Consider the following 21,975-nt stretch of genomic DNA (forward strand, 5'->3'; position numbering starts at 1 on the left):
CCATGTGAGAAGCATGGATTCTCCAAATCTAGTCCACACACTTGCAGCGATTGTCCTTGTGCTTTGTTGATGGTCATTGCAAAAGCGAGTCGTACCGTAAACTGTAAATGTTCAGTATTGGAAAGATTATGAGGGCCCTGTGTGGCCGGCGGGCCGATATTTAACACATTTTTTTTCCAGAAATCTTCGCGGGAGTGTACTCAACAATTTTTAACAATTTTTTGTTATTATTTTTATTTATTTATTTTAATTTTTTTAAATTTTATTGTTTTAGCCAGAAACCTTCGCGGGAGTGTACTCAACAACTTCCCAAAGGTTCATGCCGATCGGATGAATGGTGTAGTAAAGCATAAAGGACAAACGGACATACATTGTTTTTTATATATATAGATATATTCAAAACACATGTTTCACCTGCAGTTTGTCGCTCTCCGCACAGCGGGTGATGCAGCTTACGAAGGCGGTCTCGTGAAATGTACTGCATTGATCGTCAAACGACAAAAAGCTGCGCACTCAGGCTCATCGTGATTTTTAGAATTTTAATTCATGCTTCTCAAAGAGTGAAACTGACAAACGCATTTCAGCCACCTGGACTTCATCAATATATATATATGTTTTTTGGTTAAAAAATGAAATGTAATTATTAAATGTTTATTATATAAATAATACATTATTAATGAGCTTCTTTTAAAGTAAAATGTAATTAACATTGTAAACTTTTGTTAATTTAAAATAATTTCCATCAATTCATTACATAACATTTACTAAGCTTTAATAATACATAAAAGTGCTTTGTTTCAAGTGGAAAAATTGAGTATCAGTAAGCCACTCTGTAATGGGTCATCACTAGCACATTTTGTTATTTATATACTGGCTGGGAGTAGGTGTCAAAAGGGAAGGGACTCCTTAAACCTCCCCCTCCCATCCCTACTGATAATCAGACTGTGGACACTTTTACACTTTATTAAGCCCTGGCTGACCAGAATAATATGTTTGGCAATCGTGTATTTGATTGCCTTTTTAAAAAGGGTAGCAGAACTTAACTGCAATTTTAAAATATGTTAGACCTTTTTAAACATTGCAAATTTCTTAGAATGATTTTTAGAAATGGGGCGAAGATATTTTAAAACATTTTCTTTTTTTACAGGCAGGGCCGACTTTAAAAGGTTTGTAGACCACTGATGTAAAGGGAGATGACCAAATAACAAGACATTGAGACTCTCCAAAAGCAAGTGCTGGCATCTGCATTCAGAGCCTAGGGCCCCAATTAATTGATATAATCCCACAAATAGCCTAACATAACTTTTTTAAACAACTTGTCAACTTTGTTTCCTTTCGCGCGTGGGAGCGGCACATAATGAGTCCTGTTTGCAACTGAAACTATTCATATGGTCTGGGATCACTGCTGTCAGTTTGCTCAATTAAAGTTCTGTTTCTCTGGTCTGTAGTTATTAATCTGACTCTGAGCTGACAACCGCAACTCCAAGTATGAGGCATGCTTTCTGTGCAGATGAAGGGGTGAAATCTGTGCTTTGAGCCTGCTGGCTTTTAACAAATACAACAAAGTACATTGGTATTCAAAGAGTCACGGCTTGTTAATGTCTTAAAGAGTAAGAGTCTATTAAACCGAACATATACAAAGTTGTATCATCAGGGTGAGAGGAGGTAGCAACAGTGCAAAAGGATTGACACTGACAAAGCCAATACATCTCGCCTTTGGAACATTTTGGTTTACCAATGGATTTAGTAAAGTGTTACTGCTTATATATTGAATATTTCACTTAAGTAAAGGCGCTGAATGTGTTAACTCTCTGTGCTTTACTGCAATTTTGTACTGTAATTGGGACTGCCTTTGCTAAGTACTGGTGAAGCCAAAAGGGTTTTGGTCTAAAAGGCGGAGTTATTTCCTTTCAAATGCATGTATGGTAAACGTGAGCTGAGTCACATCTAGGTGTCAAGCTGAGGTCTGGTTGTGAGGGGGGGGGGGAGATGCTAATAGTGTGACAATATTGGGAGATCTGGAGCTGAGCCTAAAGGTAGTGTAAGTCAGTGGGCCATAACAGTGTTCAGATAACATGCTCATCCAATCATTGGCCTTAGTGACCATCACATATGTACCATTTAAACTTAGAATGAATACTAATTATCTACAACAAAATCATTGTTGTTTCTCATTAATATCAAAACTGCTAACAAACAATTACAAAGCTGATAGGTCTGGCTTGTATTAGGTATATGTTGTTGTGCTTTATGTCTGGATGCAATAGCAGAAAACTGACAAAGAGGCACCTAAATGTTGATGAGGGAGTATGTTCTATAAACACACGATTGTAGTTCACATGTTTTAAGTCACACCCTTAATTACTTAGGCCAGGCTCCCTTTAGAGACCCCCCCAACTTTTTAATCCGTAATTGGCTTTTGCCTGCAGACAGCTAAAAGATGTCCTGTGTGCAAGAACTAAATAAAATGTGATGCTTATGATGCACTAACAAGGAGTTATGTTATGTTATGTTAAAAGCATTTATTAAGCGTGCGTACACCAACGGTTTCTTGGCGCTCAGGTAAAGATCGTGGTGGTGGCAGGGAGAATGCTTAATCAGAATATGCTTGAATGAACAACCAAGTCTTTAACTGTATCCTGAATTGGGCAAGGGAGGTCAAATACCTTATCTCCGCTGGGAGGGAATTCCAAAATTACGGAGCAAGGACAGAGAACCTTAGTCCGCCATACTTCTTCCGTTTGGCTGAGGGAATTTCCACCAAATTCAGGTGGGAGGATCTAAGGTTTCGAGAGGGAATATAACAGTGTAAGCGAGCCGAAATAAAAGCCGGGCTGTTTCAATGTAGTGCTTTAAAAATGATACAACCTATCTTAAAGGTGCAGCGCTTTCTCACGTGGAGCCAGCGTAGGCTTTTCATTAATGGGCTTACATGATGCCATTTAGGCTGATGATAAATCAGCCTGGCCGCCTGGTTCTGAACTAGTTGGGGGTGCCTCAGTTGGTATGCCGGAATGCCAACATACAATGAATTGGCATAATCCAGGTGAGAGATCACTAGGGCTAAAGTGACCAAGATCATAGCTTCCCTGCTCAAGAATCTGCTGATCTTCTTTATTCTACACAGCTGAAAGAATCCAGCAGAGACTATTGAGCTGATCTGAGACTTCATGGACAAATCATTACTAATAATGATCCCCTGACTCTTAGAAGAGGCAGCTGTCACATGGGGATTACCAAGTTTAGGGGGCCAGAAGTTAGACTGCCATGGGTTAGCCAACCAACCTGTGAGAATCAGCTCCAACTGGTTGTTATTCATCCAATTACTTATTAAAACCATCGTATCTTGAACGTTGGACTCGGATGAAGCAGATGAGTTAACATTAAACACCAGTTGAAGATCGTCTGCGTAATTAAAAATTCCAACATTCCTTTCCCTCAACGAATGAATTAAGGAAAGAAGGTAAAGATTAAAAAGGAGTGGAGAAAGAGAAGAGCCCTGAGGAACCCCACAGGTAATATCTCTTATTAGAGGAGAAATTGGCAAGGCGCACCGCTTGGGTCCGATCACTCAGAAAGGAGGAAAGGCACTTTAGGGCTAGACCCTGAATTCCGGCATTGCTGACACGGTCGATCAGGATACCATGATCGACCGTGTCAAAAGCTGCTGAAAGATCCAGGAGAATCCTGGCCTGCATGGTGCCTATATCGGCCCCCCCACCCCACTGAGCACGTCCATGACAGTGAGAATGACTGACTCGGTTGAATGTGCGGGTCTAAATCCAGCCTGGTGGGTGTCCAAGACCTGGAAGTTTCCACAAAAGAGGTGAGGCAGTTGGCTACATGGGCCTCTAAGACTTTTCCCAGGTAGGGCAGCAAAGAGAAAGGGCGGTAATTACTGAGAGCCGACAGGTTGGTGCTCGGTTTCTTCAAAACTGGAATATTTTCTGCCCTTTTAAAAGAATCCGGGACAATGCCAAGCTCAAGGGAGTTATTCAGAAATGACCGAGGAGGGTCTGGACATATGGTAAAAGCTTCCCGAAGAATATGAGGGGGACAACAGTCCAGGGGAGAGCCAGAGCTATCCTTTTTTAATAAATTCAGGAATTTCTCCTCCAAGATCGGAGGGATTCTGTCAAGGTGATGAGGGCTCAGGTCAATATTGGGATCCAGGGGAGCGCAAGCCACAGAAGAAATACTAGCCTTGATGATGGCTATCTTCTCTAAAAAGTATGAATTGAGAGAGTCGCATAAAGACTGAGAATGAACCGGTTTTGACGTGACTCTATCTGGTTTTGAGAGTTGGTCAACTATGGAAAAAATCTCTTTAGATTTGTTAGATGCATTGATAATTTTTTGAGAGAAATAGTTAGCCTTAGTTAGAGTAATCACATTTTTATATTCTTTCATCAGGACTAGATAAGAACCTTTTTTTCTGGGAGGTAGTGACGACGCCATTGGCATTCTGCTTGTCTAAGTTCAAGTTTCTTTAATTTAAGATCTTCCGAGAACCACCGTTGAGCATCGTGAGGCCTCATGATCTTGGTATTTTTAAGGGGGGCGACTCCAGCCATAGGCTGATACTCTCTGCCGTAGTCTGAAAGTCTTCTGTTGTGGGGGAGACGTCTTCTTCAATTTCTGGACATTTGCGGCCACATGCATCAACGTTGCCGTTTGCGATTTCTTAATTGCGAAAATCAAGGAATCGCAATTAAGAAATCGCAAACGGCTATGAATCAAAAAATCTCAATTTATTTTGTGATTTCTTATTTTTCCTTAATTGAGATTCACAATTTGCGAATCGCAATTAAGGAATCCCTTTCCATTGATTCCTATGGGCCTAGAGGCCCATAGGAATGAATGTGAAGGCATTCTCATTTTGCGATTCGCAATTAAGGAATCGCAAAATGAGAATGCAATTTCAAGAGTGCAGGGGGGTGTCCAAAGGACCCCCCCTGCACCCCTGAAATATAACTTTAAGTGCATTTTTCACACACACATGTCCCAAGGGCATGTGTGTGTGTAAAATGAAACTTTCAAAAATTCACTTTTGTGCATTTTTGAAAGTTTTGGCAAATTACCATGAAGGTCAACTTCATGGTAATTTACCTCTCCCTATTTGCGAATTCGCAAATTGAAAATGTTCATACATTGCATTTAAGAAATCTAAAATTGCGATTTCTTAAATGCAATCGCAATTTTAGAAATCGCAACATGATTGCGATTCCTAAAATTGCGAAAAACATGATGCATCCCAATTTTGTCAATTGCATTCACAAACGGCCGAAAATTGCGATTCGCAACGTTTGCGAATGCAATTCACAATGATGCATGTGCCCGTTGATTCTCTATCAATTGAAGTTTAGGAGTAGGAGTACATCGAAGAGTAAATCTAATCAAATGGTGGTCGGACCAAGCACACAGAGTTATCAAAGGAGTGGAGATCTCCAAATTAGAGGTCCAGACTTGATCTAGGGTATGCCCTTTTATGTGGGTGGCGTCCCTCACATGTGAAGTGTAATTCATCCCAGAAAGCAGATCGACAAATTCCCTCGAGCTGGGGCTCTCCTGATTATCACTAGGCCAATAATTAAAGTCCCCAATTATGATAATCCTGGCGTGGTTGATAACGAGGTGAGATATTATCTCTCCCAGCGCCTGAGGAAAAGTAGACATATTCCCAGGAGGTCTATAAAAGAGGGCACAGATAAAAGATAGCTGAGGAGAATCGAATTTTAGAATCAAAAAGTCAGTATCGGGCAAACCAGTGGCTTCTAAACATGTGAATTGATGTTCCTTGCGGGTTATGGCAGCAACCCCACCTCCAGCTTTCCCCGTGGACTGATTAGCCTGAAGGATATAATAGCCATCCGGAATTGCCGCTAAAATGTCTGGGGCACAATCATCAGTCAACCAAGTTTAAGTTAAGAGGAAAATACCAGGATTTTCCGATCGTAGGAGTAATGAGATTTCAACTTGGTGTTTCACCAAGGATCGGGTGTTTAAATAGCAGACTGTAAGTCCTATAGGTTTCTGACCCTTGGAGGGAGAGTGGATGGACCGGGATAAATTCATGGGGGGGGGTTCTAAAATTAATTTTGGGAAATCATATCTATGTGTAAGGATAGCTGCCTGTCAGCCGCGGACAGGTGCAGACGGGCTTGCCATTTGACGCGCCGGCGGCACGCCGCTGCACGCGTCCGCTGCGCATTCGGGAAAGCATTACGTTTTATGTCTACCAACATCCCGCCAAGCAGCCCGCCAACCAACAGGAAGTGGGGGTGGTCCGGAGGATAGAGGGAGTGAACCTGAGGCGTTTCTCCGTACAACCGGCACCAGGCAGCCGTGACGGACCGGAAACGTGAGGACAGTCAAGTGAAAAGCTTTGTCGTAAAAACAGAAATACAGATAGCGAACTGTGCAAAACACGCAATTTTTAAAGGCACCGTTCTTTAGTAATAACAATTGACCAATTAAAAATGCTTTCAGACACTTTAAAATATGGTCTGATTTAGCCCAACCCTGCCACAGACCTTAATCCGCTAAAGGAGTGACAGCTTTGCTTCCTGACATCACTCACTCTGCAACATCTCTGGGAGGGAAGGAGCACAGCTAGTGTTACGCGCCCAACTGGTGAGTCGTGAAAGAAAGCCAAAGGCCTGACCTCCTCCACTGTGACACCTCAAGACATGACTGTAGGCGTGAGAGAGCAATGGGAATAAGCAGATGAGAAGAGCATAGGCAAAAAAGAGAGTGCAACACGGGACATGGATTGGAGAACAGAACCACAGTAAGGAGACAGCTGGAAAACATACACTCTCGTAGAGTGCTTAAACAAAACCTGAAAAAGGAGCAATGGAAGAGCTCAAGTAATGCATCAATGCATCCATGCTCCAGGGGTGGAACAAACACAAGAAGAGAAAGGAGAGCTAATCTAACAAATATCAAGCAAACTAAGGATTAAAACAATTAAACCAACCAAGGGTAAGCAATGGGTGGACTCTAAACCCACTGTAACCTAATATGTCTCCCAACAGACAGTGTATGGGCTGGGACAAACGTAGTTACCTTTCTGATATAGATTATATTGATAAATGCATTCCAAGGACCATATTACACAAGTGCCCCTGGGTCTGCTTTATGCTCCTCCGGGGTACCTTGATATTACAGAAGAGGCTACAAATCCTAGTTACAGCCCCTTCTTTATTACAGATCGTAGTAGTGCACATGTGCAAATGAGGGACCACTGTGCCTCTGCGCTCGTATCATATTACAGACATGGGCACAGAGGCAAAAGAGCTCTCGGGGGAACCCTGACTGTGTGCCACAAAGGGCTGGCTCACAATGGTGCGCCGCATGAAACCACCGCTTGAAAGGAGGGATGGGCTTCTCTTGGACCCTTTAGACAACCTCCTGCAGGCGAGTGCAGTCACTCAGTACAACAGCCTGCTGGGGATCACTGTATCCCTTTGAAAAGCAGGTTACTTTGTTGCTGCTTCAATCAGCCTTCTCTAATGTGCTGCCTCTAGGGCAGGCACGAGTGTGCAGCTCGGAGAGTTTGCCCCTTCGGGCAGCACATTAGCTATAATAGAGTGCATTGACCAGGTCTGTGTCCATTGCACTGAGTTCAAGGTGTGCCGCAGAGCAGACGAGGACTATATGCTCCACATAATAGGGCCACAGGACATGCTCTTCACATCACTCAACGGTATATCGGCAAGGCATCTCAAAGGGGTAAGGGAGAGATTAATTTAACACAAATCAAAAAACAATTTAGCACTGAGGGTGGTCCATTGGTTGGTCTCATTAAAGTGATGGGACACAGTGGATGATATCACTTGGGATGAAGCAGGCACATCTTTTTTATCGTTCTTTATTCATTCCACTTGGTGATTGCCATCCTTTATGTTTATCTATATAACATGGATGAAAACTTCATATCAATATAAGATTTTCATACATTAAATACATTTTGAAATCTTAATCCTAGTACTCCATTCTCCACTCCCATGTAAAGGGTGTCTATCATATTTGCTTTACAAAGATTAAGACTCTGGCAAATGTAGTTTGTTAAACAGACTATAATTAGTCAGAGAATTCCCACCAGGAATGAATTGTATAATATGGTATATTCCCTGGGGAATATCAGGTTGCCCCAGCTCTATTGTACTAGGTCCTCTTTCCCATATACCCTATTCACAGTACTCAAGTTGTACCTTTCATCACACCAGACCCTACATTTTGTTCGGATCGTGTGCATGCAGAAGAAAGGGAAGGGCATGAGTGGCACTGACAGCAGGTGGAAGTCGTAATAGGGTGCTCAGAAAGGACTTATATGGAGAAGCCCTTGCTACCGGATGGCTGCAGTACAGAAGCAGTTGTGTGATTTTGGTGGTAGGAGATTGCAGGGAGGGTGGTGGAGCCTAGGAGGGGTTCTGGTGGTGGGAGTGTGCTGACTGTAAGACGTTGAGCGGGTTGAAAGGATGGGTGGGTGAAAGTAAGAATGGATGATGTGTGAGTGAAATGGGGAATGGGTGGGTGAGTGAAGGAGTAGATGCATGGATGCATGGATGAACGGATGCAAGGATGGATGTAAGGACGAATCAGTGAAAGGGAGTAAGGATGGATGGATGAATTGATGGATGGATGTGTGAAAGGATGGATAGATGGATGATGCAAGAAACGATGGATGGATGAGTGAGTGAAAGGATGTAGGATGAGTGAAAAGGTAAATTGGTGGATGGATGGATGGGTGGGGTGGAAGGCTGGATGGATGGACAGGTTGAAAGGATGAGTGAAAGGAAGGATGGAAAGAAGGATGGATGTATGCACAGATGAGAAAAAGAAAGAATGAATGAGTGAAAGTGAGGATAGATGATGACTGACTGCAATGGTGTATTGATGGATGAGTGAAAGGATGGATGGATGACTGAGTGAAAGGATTAGTGAAAGAATGGATGTATGTATGTGTGAGTGAAATGGTGGATGGGTGGGTGAGTGAGGGGAAAGATGGATAGATGCAAGGATGAATGGTTAAGTGGATGTAAGTGGATGAGTGAAAGTGAGGACAGGTGGATGAATGGATGGATGAACAAGTGAAATGATGGGTGTAAGGTTTAATGAGTGAAAAGGAGGAAGGATAAGTGAGTGGAAGGATGGATGGATGGATGAGAGAAAGGATTGATGGATGAGTGAGTGAAAGGATGGATCAAGGAGAGAAATGGTAAATGGAAGGATTGATGAGTGGAAGGATGGATGGATTAATAGACTAAGTGAAAGTGTGGCTGGATGGATGAGTGACAAGCAAATAAATGGGTGAGTAAGAGGATGGATGTAGGGATGGATGAGTGAAAGAATGAATGGATGAATGAATCATGGTAGATGGATGGCTGGATGAAAGGGTGGACAAATGGACGAGTGAAAGGGTGGATGGATGAGTGAGTGAAAGGATTAATGGATGAGGTAAAGGGTGGAAGGATAAATGGGTGAAAGGATGGATGGATGAGTGAAAGGATAAATGGATGGATGAGTGGATGGATTGGTCGAAGGGTAGATGGATGAGTGAAAGGATGGATGGCTGAATAAAAGTGTGGATGGGTGTGTGAAATGGAGGACGTATGGAGTGAAAGGATGGATGGATAAGTGAAAGGTTGGATGGATGAGAGAAAGGATGGACGACTGAAAGGAGGATGGATGGATGGATGATTGGATGAAAGCAGGGATGGATACATGAAAGGATGAATGATTGAGTGAAAGGATGGATATGTTTAATGGATAGATTTGAAGATGGATAGATTTGGATATGAATGGGTGGGCACATGTTTGGAATGGTGACATACTGAATGTTAGATGAAAGACTGAATGAATGATAGAATGTAAAGGTGAAATGTTGGAAATCAGTAGGTGAATGGAAGGAGGTAAAAGAGAATTGATAGATACTTTGAAGGAAGAGACATTCAAGTTCTTCTGGGGAGGGTCGCAATGACTTTCTTTGCTTGCTTGGTGCCATAACAGCCTTGGTTCGAAGTGGGGGGGGGGGCATTTTAATTTTCTGGCTACTTCCTTCAGTACAAGCTCCAAGGTCAACCAGATTTCACAATAGCCAATATTAATGTAATGCAAAGGGAGATGTAAAAAATAAGTCCTTTTATCAACTTTCTGTATATTACAATATGAGCTGGTAAAATGTTGTAGTTACAAAACGTGTGTTGGTTTTTTTCGACATTGAGGTCTCCATCCATGAAGCACTATAGCAATAACCTGCATTTGAGACCAGTGGACCCAAAAGAACCTACCCCTGGGCCAGATAACATGCAATATAGAGATACACCTGGTCGTATGAGCCTCAGGTATAGTCCTGTGGTGACTTTTGGGGAGTTCTTAGTTTCTTCATTGTAAAGGGTAGAAGGAGTTAATGGGAGGAAGTATGGTCAGGTGTTGGCAGGGAGCGAGTGGAAATTGTATATAGAACAGGCATTAGGTCACAAGAGTGTGGTATCAGGCCTATCAGCCCTACAGCTGAGACAAATACAGGTAGAAGGAAGGGACAGATGGGCAGAGTAAATCTAGGAGTAAGGATCATAATGGTCACTGGTCCTGTCACTACCTAGTGGTGAGGAGTGGTGAGCCTATACTCAGGGTAAGCAGCATGGGAACTGTGTGGTATGACTCATTGATCATGATTTGAAGAGACAACTAAGATCTTTGTGTTTCATTCAGCAGAAAGCTCAAGTGTATGGTTTGTTTTTTTCGTTGATGATTACCCTGTTTTGTAGGTCGCACCTTCAGTCGAGCCTGTGACATTAGTAACTTCACATCTCTCTCTGGTATCTTGTATTCTGATCTAATCCTTTAGCTGATGTCTTGATACCTGTGAAGTGTGGCTCCCTGAAAACAGAGTAACTGTAGCACAGGTAGATGATTTGCAAGAGCCAGTGACCATGATGGTGACTGTGAATTGGGAGCAAAATGTCACGAGGTTCAGTTAAAGAGCCATGTCTTGAGATTCTTCTTGAATTAGGTCAGCGACTGGGATTGCCGAGGTGGAGGGGCAAGGTATTCCAGGTCTCGGTGGCGAGGTAAGAGAAAGATCTTCCTCAGGTTCTGGTCTTGTGAATCCGTGGGGCAGTGGCCGGGTCAAATTGGGCAGAGCGAATTTGTCTGGCGGGTACGTGGAATGAGAGGTGGTGGTTCAGATATTCTGGTCCTGCGTCATGGAGAGCTGTGCAGGCATGTTTGAGGAACTTGAAGGTGATTCTCATGTTGACTAATAGCCAGTGGAGTTGTCAGAGGTGTGTGTTATGTGGCTATGGCGGGGTATGTCGAGTACCAGTCTGGCTGCGACGATTTGTACGTTCTGAGGTTTCATGAGCTGTTTCTGGGTGACGCCGGTGTAGAGTACGTTGCCTTAAGCGAGTCTACTGGTGATGAGTGTGTGGGTGACCGTCTTTCTGGATTCTGTGGGTATCCATCTGATAGCCTTTTGAAGCAGGCAGAGCGTGTGGAAGCTGGATGAGGAGACGGCGTTGATCTGGTGGTTCATTGTAAATTAGAAGTCGAGTATGATGCCGAAGCTATGTGTGTGGTCTGTGGGGGTGGGAGAGGTTCCCAGTGCGGCGGGCCACCAGGAGTCATCCCAGGCTGAGGAGGAGGGTCCCAGGATGAGTACTTTGGTCTTGTCTGAATTGAGCTTGAGGCAGCTGTCTTTTATCCAGGTAGCAACGGCCTTCGTCCCGCTGTGAAAGTTGTTTCTGGCGGCTGTGGGTTTGTTAGTGAGGGAGAGGATCAGCTGGGTGTCGTCGGGGTAGGAGACTATGTTGAGTCCGTGGTTGCAGATGATAGCCACAAGGGGGGCCATGTAGACAGTCAGTGTAGAAGTCAGTGCCATTCAAGGGTAGTTGCTAGGGAGCATGAGGTTGTGGACTGCAATGTTCTGCTGGCATGGAGTGAAGTGGCATCCCTGGCCATAAAAGATGGGTGCAAAAAATCTGAGAAGATAATAAAGGCCAGTGGGAAGGAGGTGATGAAGGCCCAAAGGTAGGCTCATCTGGTGATCTTTAGGGATTAAGAGTTTTTTTATTGGAAGAGTGGGGTGGAGTGGAATTATAGAAGAGGCATCAGATCATGAGGAAGGGGTTGCTTGACAATAGTTAGGGCAAATCTAGGCAAATGTGGGTTAAGGGGTCGATGAACAAGCAGAGCTCAGCCTAAACAGCAGATTTCTTAAGAGACAGATTCAAAGTTGGGTTTCTTAACGTAATCCATGGTTTAGGGTACATCCATCTGATTTTCTAGGCTGCTGTAGGGATTTGGATAATCCTGGGTTGGTGGCTGTCTTATAAAGGTGGTCCAATGTTTTCCCTTAGTCTCCGAGAGAAAGTCAAGGAGTCATACAGCCTCGTTGTGGCAACAAGGGAAGTAGTTTGAATACTGTGGTGCATCGTTATGTTGCATGGTCATATTATGGGGCTGGGAACAGAAAGGTGTGACAGGGTATAGAATGAGAGAATAGGCAAACGCAGCAGAGAGAGTAGAGTTCATATGGGTTCACACCCCTCTGGAATTTATTAACCATCTTGGTGTAGGGGAGATGATGAGATGTCCTTGGGGGCTGGAATGACTGACAAATATTGTGTTCTCATAGCCTGGGGCTCTTGAGCCAATGTTGGCCCTTCCAGGTTGAGGAGGACTTGAACCTTTTGTTTGGAGATGGAGTTGGAGGATCCATGGGAAGATCTTACATATCTTTACCTCCCCAGATTTAGGTGGGCTTTCAGACCAAACTTCTAGGGTTTCTGAGACCCTCTGGATCTCTGTGAATATAGTGATTCTGACTTTGGACCTTGGGCTTGGAGCAGGTATAGGATGTCTTAGCATTTCCCATTTACCCTCCCATACCGGTCTCTGCTTTTAAAAGGTGACACCAGTATGGTTCTGACTGAATAGTCACCCCATGCAGTGGAGCTGCACGGGGTGGCAGACCCAGTCTGTGGGGTAGGGGACTGTTCAACCTGGGACTGTGGAGCTGATGGTTCCAACATGGCCCTCAAACCTGGGTGACATCCCTCTAATGATCTACTGTTGCTTTCATTGTACCAGGGGGACTCCCATGTGATCTGATTGGCAGGAGAGCCATTGGAGGGTCTTATGAGGCATTTGGAATGCAAGTTTCTCCCGGGGGCTGAGGGGGGCAGGGGATCAGAGAAAAGTAGTGGTTGTGATTCATGGGGAAATGCACTTGATGGGTATGGACATGGGGCTTGGTTGCGAGTCACCTGGTGTACCTTAATTGGAGCAGGCATCCTTGATGTTGTTCACCAATTACGGGTCTTTCTGGATCTACCCTTAAATTCCTCCTCTATTACTGATTATATTCATGTCAACTCTGAGATGTGCTTCTACTCATTTCCTTCTGGCTCTACTGCTCTGTGGCCGTGATGTCCACGTTTTCTTTTCTTCTACTCAGATTTTGGGCAATGACAGGTGTTTGCAGGGGCGGGCGAATGAGACACTGGAGCCGTTGGGCACAGAGCCCTTGCAAGTCTTGCTGCAGTTCCCTCGCTCTCTTTGGCTGTTACTAATGCAGTAACTTTGCTGCTTATTGTCTATTTAATCCTGGGAATAATGCCTAATGGCTTCAAACATATGAAACCCCTACCAAAGGAGTCAGATCTGGAGCCAAATTATGGGGCTCATTACAGACAAATATCTCTGTTCTCAGCTACAGCTAAATGTATGAAAAACCTCTTGCGCATTGGCTCTTACTCTATTGGAGGCTTCTGAACTGTATGACTTTGTTCAGGTGTTTTTTTTTGTCCAGTTATTGGGATGGGACCACTTTGATATTGATCCAAGATGGCAGTAGGCTGGGTGGACACTTGACACCCCATTACTGCAATTTGATTTGATCTTTCTGCGGCCTGTAACATGGTCAAACACCCAAGCTTGATCCACTGGCTGGCAGCAATAGGCCTGTCCTATTTTCATCATTCCTATCCGCGTGAAGGCAGCCCTTGATCATTCCTCCTTTTCAGTCTTCCTCACATTTCAGGCATCCTTCATTTCCTCTATCCTGCTGTGTTTATATGCAACCTGTGTCCGCCACCCTTTGATTATTCGGCTTGAGCCTAATTTCACATGCTGATGATACGGAGTTTATCTTGAGTTTCAATAGACCTCCAGCATTCCCTCCAGTCTGGCCTCATAGCTGTCCAAAACTAACTGAGTAAGAAGTTGCTGAAGTTGAATGACAGCAAAACTAACGTTATTTTGGGCAAGTGCAGTTTGAGGACTGATCTATGGACAAAACAAATGGGTCATCCACCATATTCAGAAGCTAAGGTTAATTTGGAAAAGGATCTTTAAACTAGAGATCAGGTTAAAGCAGTAGTCATAGCCTGTTTTCACCAAATGAGACTACTTTAGAAGATCTGGACTTTGATAACATCTCAATTCAGGGCCACAGTAGTAGGAGTCAGAACTTTGTCCAGATGAGATAATGCAAATGCATGGTACTTGGGATCGCCAGAGGTGACTAATTGCAAGCTTCAGATTATTACAGTATGACCCTGAGATTTGTGTTCATTATGCAGAAGTTTGATCATGTCTCTATGGTCCATCAATGAATTGACTCCAGGTTGCTCAGCACATCGAGCTTAAGGCCCTTTGCCTTGTACATCTAGCTTATTGTGGCTGGGGACTGAGGGTTTCCTTCTGAGATTAACGCTTATGTGCTGGTCTTCTATCTTTGTTCGGGAGTCTGACATAAGATAGTTTTTAAAAACTGCCTTTTGGCAGTCATCCAGTGGATACAATCCAATCATTTAAAGTGAAATACCGATAAAACTGAGATCATGCTGTTTGGCAAATCAAAATCGTTTGCCGCAGCCCAATAGTGGTCGAATTCGGCAAGCCGTCACATGCCACTGTTGATGTCATTAGAAATCTGGGTGTAAAATTCAATTCCTCCCTGACCTTCCACCCACAAACTCTTGCAGTGGCAGGAATGTGTTTTAACTTAAACGCTGAGAATAATTTTTGATTATCTCCCATTGGCGGCTAGGAAGACAATTGCTTGTGCACTGATAACTTCCAGATTGGACTACTGTAATAGTCTGTATGCTGGCTCCTCAAAACAAACTATTCAGAAACTACAGGTTGTGCAGCATGAGGCAGCCAGCCTGGTATTAAAACACCCCAGACGATCACCTGCCTCAGCAGCCCTTATGACTCTACACAGGCTTCAAGAGCATAAGGGGGCCCTTTTTAAAATTCTCTTATTGACCTTCAGAGCTTTTAGGCCCACTGAACTGAGTTACCTAATGGCCAAATTTAAACACTACAAAATTCTTCCCAGGCAAACATTCTCAAGCCTTTTTCTTTCAGACTCAGGACTCAAGGTGGAAACGTATTCTCAGCAACTTTCAGAAAGCAGCTGAAGACATGGGTGTTTTCAGCCCCTGGTGTTCTCCATTACTCTCTTATTCTCCGATTTACTGTCTTCCTTAGGGCTGGTTTCACGTGTTTGTCATGTAGCTTTCCACACAGTGCCAGGATGCTCCTTTGGGTCATGGCAGAGAGCTTTACAGGTATCCATTTCCTTCCCGTTCTTCCTAGTGTTTCCTACTCACCTTTGGGAGATGGTACAGTCCTAGCACTCAGAACTCTTTGGATGCACATCCACTTTCAGCATTTCTTTCATTCATTTGTTCAGCCTCTGATGTTGTGGACTGAGCCGCCTGTGAGTGTGGACTTGGACTCCCTATACCAGCCTCCTGTTTTGGCCAGTCATGCTTCTCCAGTGGGGCACTGGTTGCACACCAGTGTTTCTTTCTCCTGCGTCCTTCTTTTCATCTCTCTTACCTTTAAGACCCTTTTAACACAAGTTGGTGTGCTAATTTATGCCATGGCCATGGTTCCTTTCCTCAACCTACAATGGCCAGATGGTGGAGAGTGGTGGCTCTCTTTGTCCCAGGTGGGTGTAGAGTGATTCCATATGTTTCTGTCTGCCCATTAGTATTCTAAAAGCTTTACATCCTCTGGCTTTTGTGGGCGGCGACAGCGTGGACCTCTGTCCTTGAAGATCACTAGCTATGCCTCCTCTCCAAGGAAAAGAAACAAGTGTTATCACCCATTCCATTCCAGCCTGTGGCTGCATAACATGACCTAAAAGATCTGTGACTGGAGAATCTGCTGAGAAATTGCACCCTCGAACAAAAGCCACCATGGGACACCCAACAACTTCCATCATCTGCCCTTCCCTCACGTGTAAGGTCCGGTAACGTACTAAACAATTATTTCAGTATTTATTAATGTGCTTATCCTAAATAAATAACTGCTAAGGGATGTATGTATCAACAACTGGTAACCTTGACTGACTCTCTAAGCAATTTAGTAGATTTTCTCCCACAGACTCCCTCAACATCCAATGGTTATGCAATGTAGTTTAAGATGACACCAATCCATATCATCCAGGGCATCAAGAGTTTCCAGAGCATACAGATGACACTCCTCCAACAGTACCCATTATGCATGACTCCACCATCACAAACACAAATCGCTCTAAGAGATACTGTCATCTACCTCAAAAGCATATCCATATATACCCACAGTAGTTAAATTCATACCCACCTTCCATCGCAGTATATATTGGACACAATCCCTTCAGATTCCAGTACGTGCACAACATGGCTCCAAACCACATGGGCTCTCATTATGAGATGTGTGCGGAAAGTGCATAGGTAATCCCACTCCAAGAATTATGGATACCACATGCATGAGATTACCAGCCCATTACAAGTTTCACACCTTGAACTAGGCAATAACTGCTGGAATCAGTGTGTTTTCACCTATTTCCACACTTTCCATCCATTCCAGGTTATATTATCAGCTCCAATTTCACCCGGAGTTTCCTATTTAAAACGGCACTGGGAAAGGAATGTGTGGTGTTCCCACAAAACACAGAATCGTGATTTGGCTGTAATTTCCAAGTGACAGCAGAATGTGGATAAATGTATGTGTCATAATGAGGCCATCGTTGACTAAATAGTGTCACCTGAACTAGTGCATCTATAGGAAGCTAAACCGACTATGCACATTAACCCAAGGCACGATCATGTACGTGACTTTGGTTCAAGCTATACATTGGCTAAACTCTGTTACCTCAACAACACATCCATATCAATTTAGATGTATAATTTGCCCTACATCAATTGTTTACATAAAACACAGTCCTTGGCACCATCAAATGCACACAACCCAACTCCCAATCATATAACTGGCTCAATAACTTTATAAAGTTATCGCCTTACATCTACAGTAGACATTGGACACAGTTCCTAACTCCGGCATGCATACACCACTTCGCCAAGCCACACAGTTATATAAGCATTGTTACCTCAATCTGAACATTTCAAGTTATATTCAATGTTACGTAATACTTGATAACATGCCACACATTGACATTGAGATGAATTTGCCATACCAATTAGATTCTGTACCTTATCTCCATTATTCCACTGCAAACCCAGTTTTGTTGGTCTTGTAATTTGTGGTAAGAAGCAGGTAGTGTCAAGATATTTTCTGTCTTGTTGTTAGTCTGATCTTGTGTAAGCATGTTGGGTATGTTAGGTATGGCACACAACACTGCCTCAAGCAATTAAGTATTTGCTTTCGCAACACATCCCTCTACATACCACCTATCCAGAAGAAATTACCTTAAATTTACCACACCCACATGCACACAGCATTGCATTGTTTGCTATGTCTGATCCATCAAACATAACAGACATGCGCAGACTAACACATTTATAACCTCTTTGCTAGTTCCGCCATACCTGTAGTTTTTGAGAAATGGTCAAATTACTCAATGGGGTGAAAGTCAAGCACTGAGCTACGTGTGCAAAGTGCATATCACACATATGAAGCTTGGTAGAGTAGACCCACCTTCATCCTCTCTGTTTTGATAACGTATGATTAACATGAATAATAGAAAACAGCTGTTAATGATCGCCAAGAGGGCTGTCTGTTTGAGGTGTGTGCCTAAGAAATGACCAGTATTGTATCTACTCACCTGTTAAGTCTGTCCATTCGTCCGAGGTGAAGAGGTCCTTTAACCGGTTCTCCTTGTATCCCAGCATTGGTTCTACTCGCTGGAAGAAGTGCAGCTCGTCCTCCTTGGGGCTGGTGTCCTCTATTGTAATCGGGGGCAAGAGGAACTTAACGCTCCTGCCGAAGCTGGGCGTGCGCTCCAGCACAGGGCCATCCCTCTTCTTGCAGGACACCGGTACTGCGAGGTGGTGGCCAGAGGACGGTGGGTCCTCGTGCCCGCCCTTCCTCTTGTTTTCCCTCTCAGGTAGACAAACCACAGGCTCTCTGACCAGGTCCCCTGACAGAGGGCTTTGGGCCATGACCTCTGTCCTTTCCTCGTCTAGTGTCTGCTCTTGGCGTCCCGGTTCCAGAGACGCCATAGAGTCAAGGCTTTGGGCCATGGCTGCCATCTTTTCCTCATCTTGTGCCTGCTCCAGTCGTCCCTGCTCCACAGACCCTGTAGAATCCGGACTCTGGGCCATATCCACTGTTGTTTCATCATCCCATGTCTGCTCCAAGGACCCCATGTCCATTAAATGCAGAGATGCCATCCAATGCTGAGGGTCTTGGATCAAAAACTCCAAGGTCTTCGAAGATGGATTCCCATCCTTAAATATGTGGGTCATCACCTCCTTGCCTGCTTTGTCTTTCTTCTTCTCCGTGGGCTCCATCGATGAGGCCAAAGCCTGAGGGGCTGAGGCCACCTCCTTAACTGCTAGGTCTTGTGTCTGCCCTAGGGTATGCTGCTCTGAGTATTCCATAGAGGGGCTCCCAGACTGAGGGTTTGGGGCTATCTCCTTCCTTGCTTTGACTTGTGTCTGCAGAAAGGGCCCTGGCTCAATGGGTTCCGTTGATGATGGACCAGGCGCAGGGCATGGGTCCACCTTCTCCCAGTCTTGATGCTGTGTCTGCTCTAGGGTCGTCTGCCCCATGGGCTCCTTAGACAGGGCCCCATACTGAGGGCCTGGCGCCCCCTCCCCCTGCTCCATGGGTTCCGCAGACAGGGCCCTATCCTGAGGGCTCGGGCCCCCCTCCACCCCTGCTTGGTCTTGTCTTTGTTGCGGGGGGCCCTCCTCCGCAGGCTCCACGGACGGGGTCCCGTGTGGAGGTCTCTGGGTCATAGCCTCGTCTGCTCCTTCCTCTGCCCCGAGCATCGCTCCGCAGAGCGGCTGAAGTCCCGTGTTCCGCCTCACTGCCGAGCGGGATCACATTGTCTGTTTGTGGCCAACTTGCTTCTGAGTGAACAGATTATTCTGACATCAGCGAGAGAGGAACTCCAGGAAGGAACAGCATGACACAAAGCGAGCCGGGGCTGACTGCCCTGCCACAGGCTCTAATGCCATTACTGCTCCGAACAGAGCGATTATCATAAGCTCCCCTCGCTGCCGCTGTCGTTTCATTTCCCTGAGCCGTATGTCGTATGCTAAGACTCATTGTCGAGAGCACGCGCTGCGCAGAGCCCAGGCCGCGTTACAGTGAGGCCCCGCCCATGTGCAATCCTCGCCGCCACGCGCTGCACCCTGGCCTTCCGGCCTGGACAGTGACAGCCTGAGAGGGTCCAGGCACGGAAAGGGAGTGCTGTGCCAGGGAGGGTGGGGGGTGCGGGGGGGGTTCCGCGGGTGCTGCACCCTGGCCTTCCGGTATGGACAGTGAGAGCCTGAGAGGGTCCAGGCAAGGAAAGGGAGTGCCGGGGGGGGGGTTCTCTCCTTTCTTACAGCCCGGGCGCAGCAAGGGCCTGCACTCCAGAAAAGCTCCCATGAAGGGCAGCCTGAGAAGATGAACTGGGTGTTGGGAACTCTTGCTGGAAAGCCTCATTTGACTTGAAGAGGGGTTGTGGTTCACAACTTTCTCTCTACACAAACATAGACATATTATTTAAATATAGTACTATTGTAAAGCGCCACAATGTCACTTCGAGGTCTCTTTACAGCGCTGGAACGGTATAACTGGAGCTTGGGTCTAACCTGGTACGAAGAGATCTCTTACCCTATCTTCTTCAGACCCTTGTGTTCAGTCCCACCTGTGAAGGTACATCTTGAATCCTCCAAAGTCCTCCCCAGGGCATCCCCAGTGCTCGCCACACCACACTACTCCTTCATAATTCACTGTGAGGAAACAGGTTTCGAGCTCCACTACTTTCAGTGAAGCACGTGCTCACTAGTGCTGCTGTGCCACTCATTACACATCTGCCACTGCGGGGAGGGCAGCCCCCCATTACCTGCACAATACAGACTGAGCGGGACGGAGAACTCAGTACACAGAAAGATAGGACAGGCCTACCTTTTTATGTGCGGAGCTCTCCGCCCCGATAGTGGACTCTCCACAGTCATAGACTTACTATTTAATCATAGTTTGTGAGAAAGTCAATTTACACAAAAGTGTAAGTTTACCTTTGCGAATCAGGCCCAGTGAAGGTAAACAAAACGGAAGCAGGTTTGTCTATGTGTGGAATATCCCATATGAATGAGGTAATACCCAATCTTTGCCAATAACACAATCCTCGGTGAAATATGGTGATTTGTCAGAAATCTTGTGGCATACTGTCATTGCAAACTGAAGCACACCCTTTTAAGGTGTTATTACAGAAGGTGGCAATTGAAGGCATTTTCCAGCTCATTCAAAGCAAGACAGGCGTTACACAATTCTGCAGACCACCTAGACCCAGGATAGGGGGAGAACTTGCAGATGAAGGTGGTGCCACCACTATCAGTGGAGCAGACAGTGGCTCTCAGCATGATGCATGATGCTCTCTTTTACCACTGGAGTTGGGGAAGCCATGCTACTTTATGAAACTGAATAAAACTACTGCCCTCTGGTAATACATGAGTGCTTGGTCACCACACATATTCCTAATTCTTACCGGGAAGCTTTGTTGCTCCAAGCCATATTCTTCCTCGTATCTGTCCTTTTTTTGTCTCTGAGAATAGCCTAACTGGCCCTGTAAAGGCTGATAAGGAGGACAGTTGGGAGATAAGAAATTACTTCAGCGAATATCATACTCATCCCTGTCATTAATTGTGAGGTGAAACCCACCTCCTCGAGACAGGAGAACTACACAGGAAAATGCTGCAAAGAAAGTCCCTCCTAATGTGGGTGCCATAAAACAGGCTAACCTTTCCAGCATCATCCTGTGTTTTCCTGTCTCTGACAGAAATACTTTATTGAAGCAATATGGCTGTTTGGATGCCCATGAGTGGCTTGAGCTACACCTTTGCATCCACCTATCAACGCTGCTGAGCTGGAAAGATCGGTAAACATCTTGGTGGATTTTTTTGATGAGGAAGGTATTGACTCGATCCCTGTCAGATTCAGTTATAATCCTACCAGAAGGGCACAGGTAACTGCAAGTGGCCAGTAATTTTCATTGTTTCCATAATGGCTATTTTCACAGTGGTCTTGTTGGCTTGAATGGATGGAACTAGAATGCCTATTTTTTGCTTTTTGCAGTGTCCCTTCTGGCCAAGAAGATCTTGGCTTTTCCTCCTTCAAGCAATGTCTGTTTCTCCACACTGGAAGCATTAAATTGGCCCATCCATTCTTCTTGGGCATCTACGTGAGCATGCACCTTGGATGCCTTTTATTCACCCATGAGGTGGGTGAGGACATCTTTGCAGCATTTGTTCCTGCAGCTTTCCATTCTTGAGAAGCTGGGATTCATCTCACGAGTAATGACGAGGACAAAGACTAATCGGAGCAATAAAGATTCTCTGTAAGTAATCGGGATGCTACTACACTTCTATAGAAGTACGCGATTCTTGTTTTGGTCCTTTTGAAGACCATCTCATAGCTAATCCTAATTCAGCTGGTAATTTACACTATTTCCATAGAACATGTGTGTCTATATAGCCTTCACTGGCTGTGATGTAATTACCACCTGCAGGTCCGGAC

The 21,975-nt window shown here is 44.9% G+C and overlaps 1 protein-coding gene across 1 annotated transcript in view; it reads right to left on the reverse strand.

Annotated features, from left to right (window-relative positions):
- Positions 1-19,417, reverse strand: part of LOC144824150 (uncharacterized) — a 325,877-nt gene extending 306,460 nt beyond the window's left edge. The window contains exon 1 of the mRNA XM_078683279.1: positions 18,071-19,417. Coding sequence (XP_078539405.1) covers positions 18,071-19,241 — 1,171 coding nt within the window. The 5' untranslated portion in view covers positions 19,242-19,417. The remainder of the gene's footprint in view (positions 1-18,070) is intronic.
- Between the last annotated feature and the right edge of the window lie 2,558 nt (positions 19,418-21,975).

This window comes from Lissotriton helveticus, chromosome 3_1 (assembly GCF_964261635.1).
Source record: "Lissotriton helveticus chromosome 3_1, aLisHel1.1, whole genome shotgun sequence".
In the NCBI taxonomy this organism is placed as follows: Eukaryota; Metazoa; Chordata; class Amphibia; order Caudata; family Salamandridae; genus Lissotriton; species Lissotriton helveticus.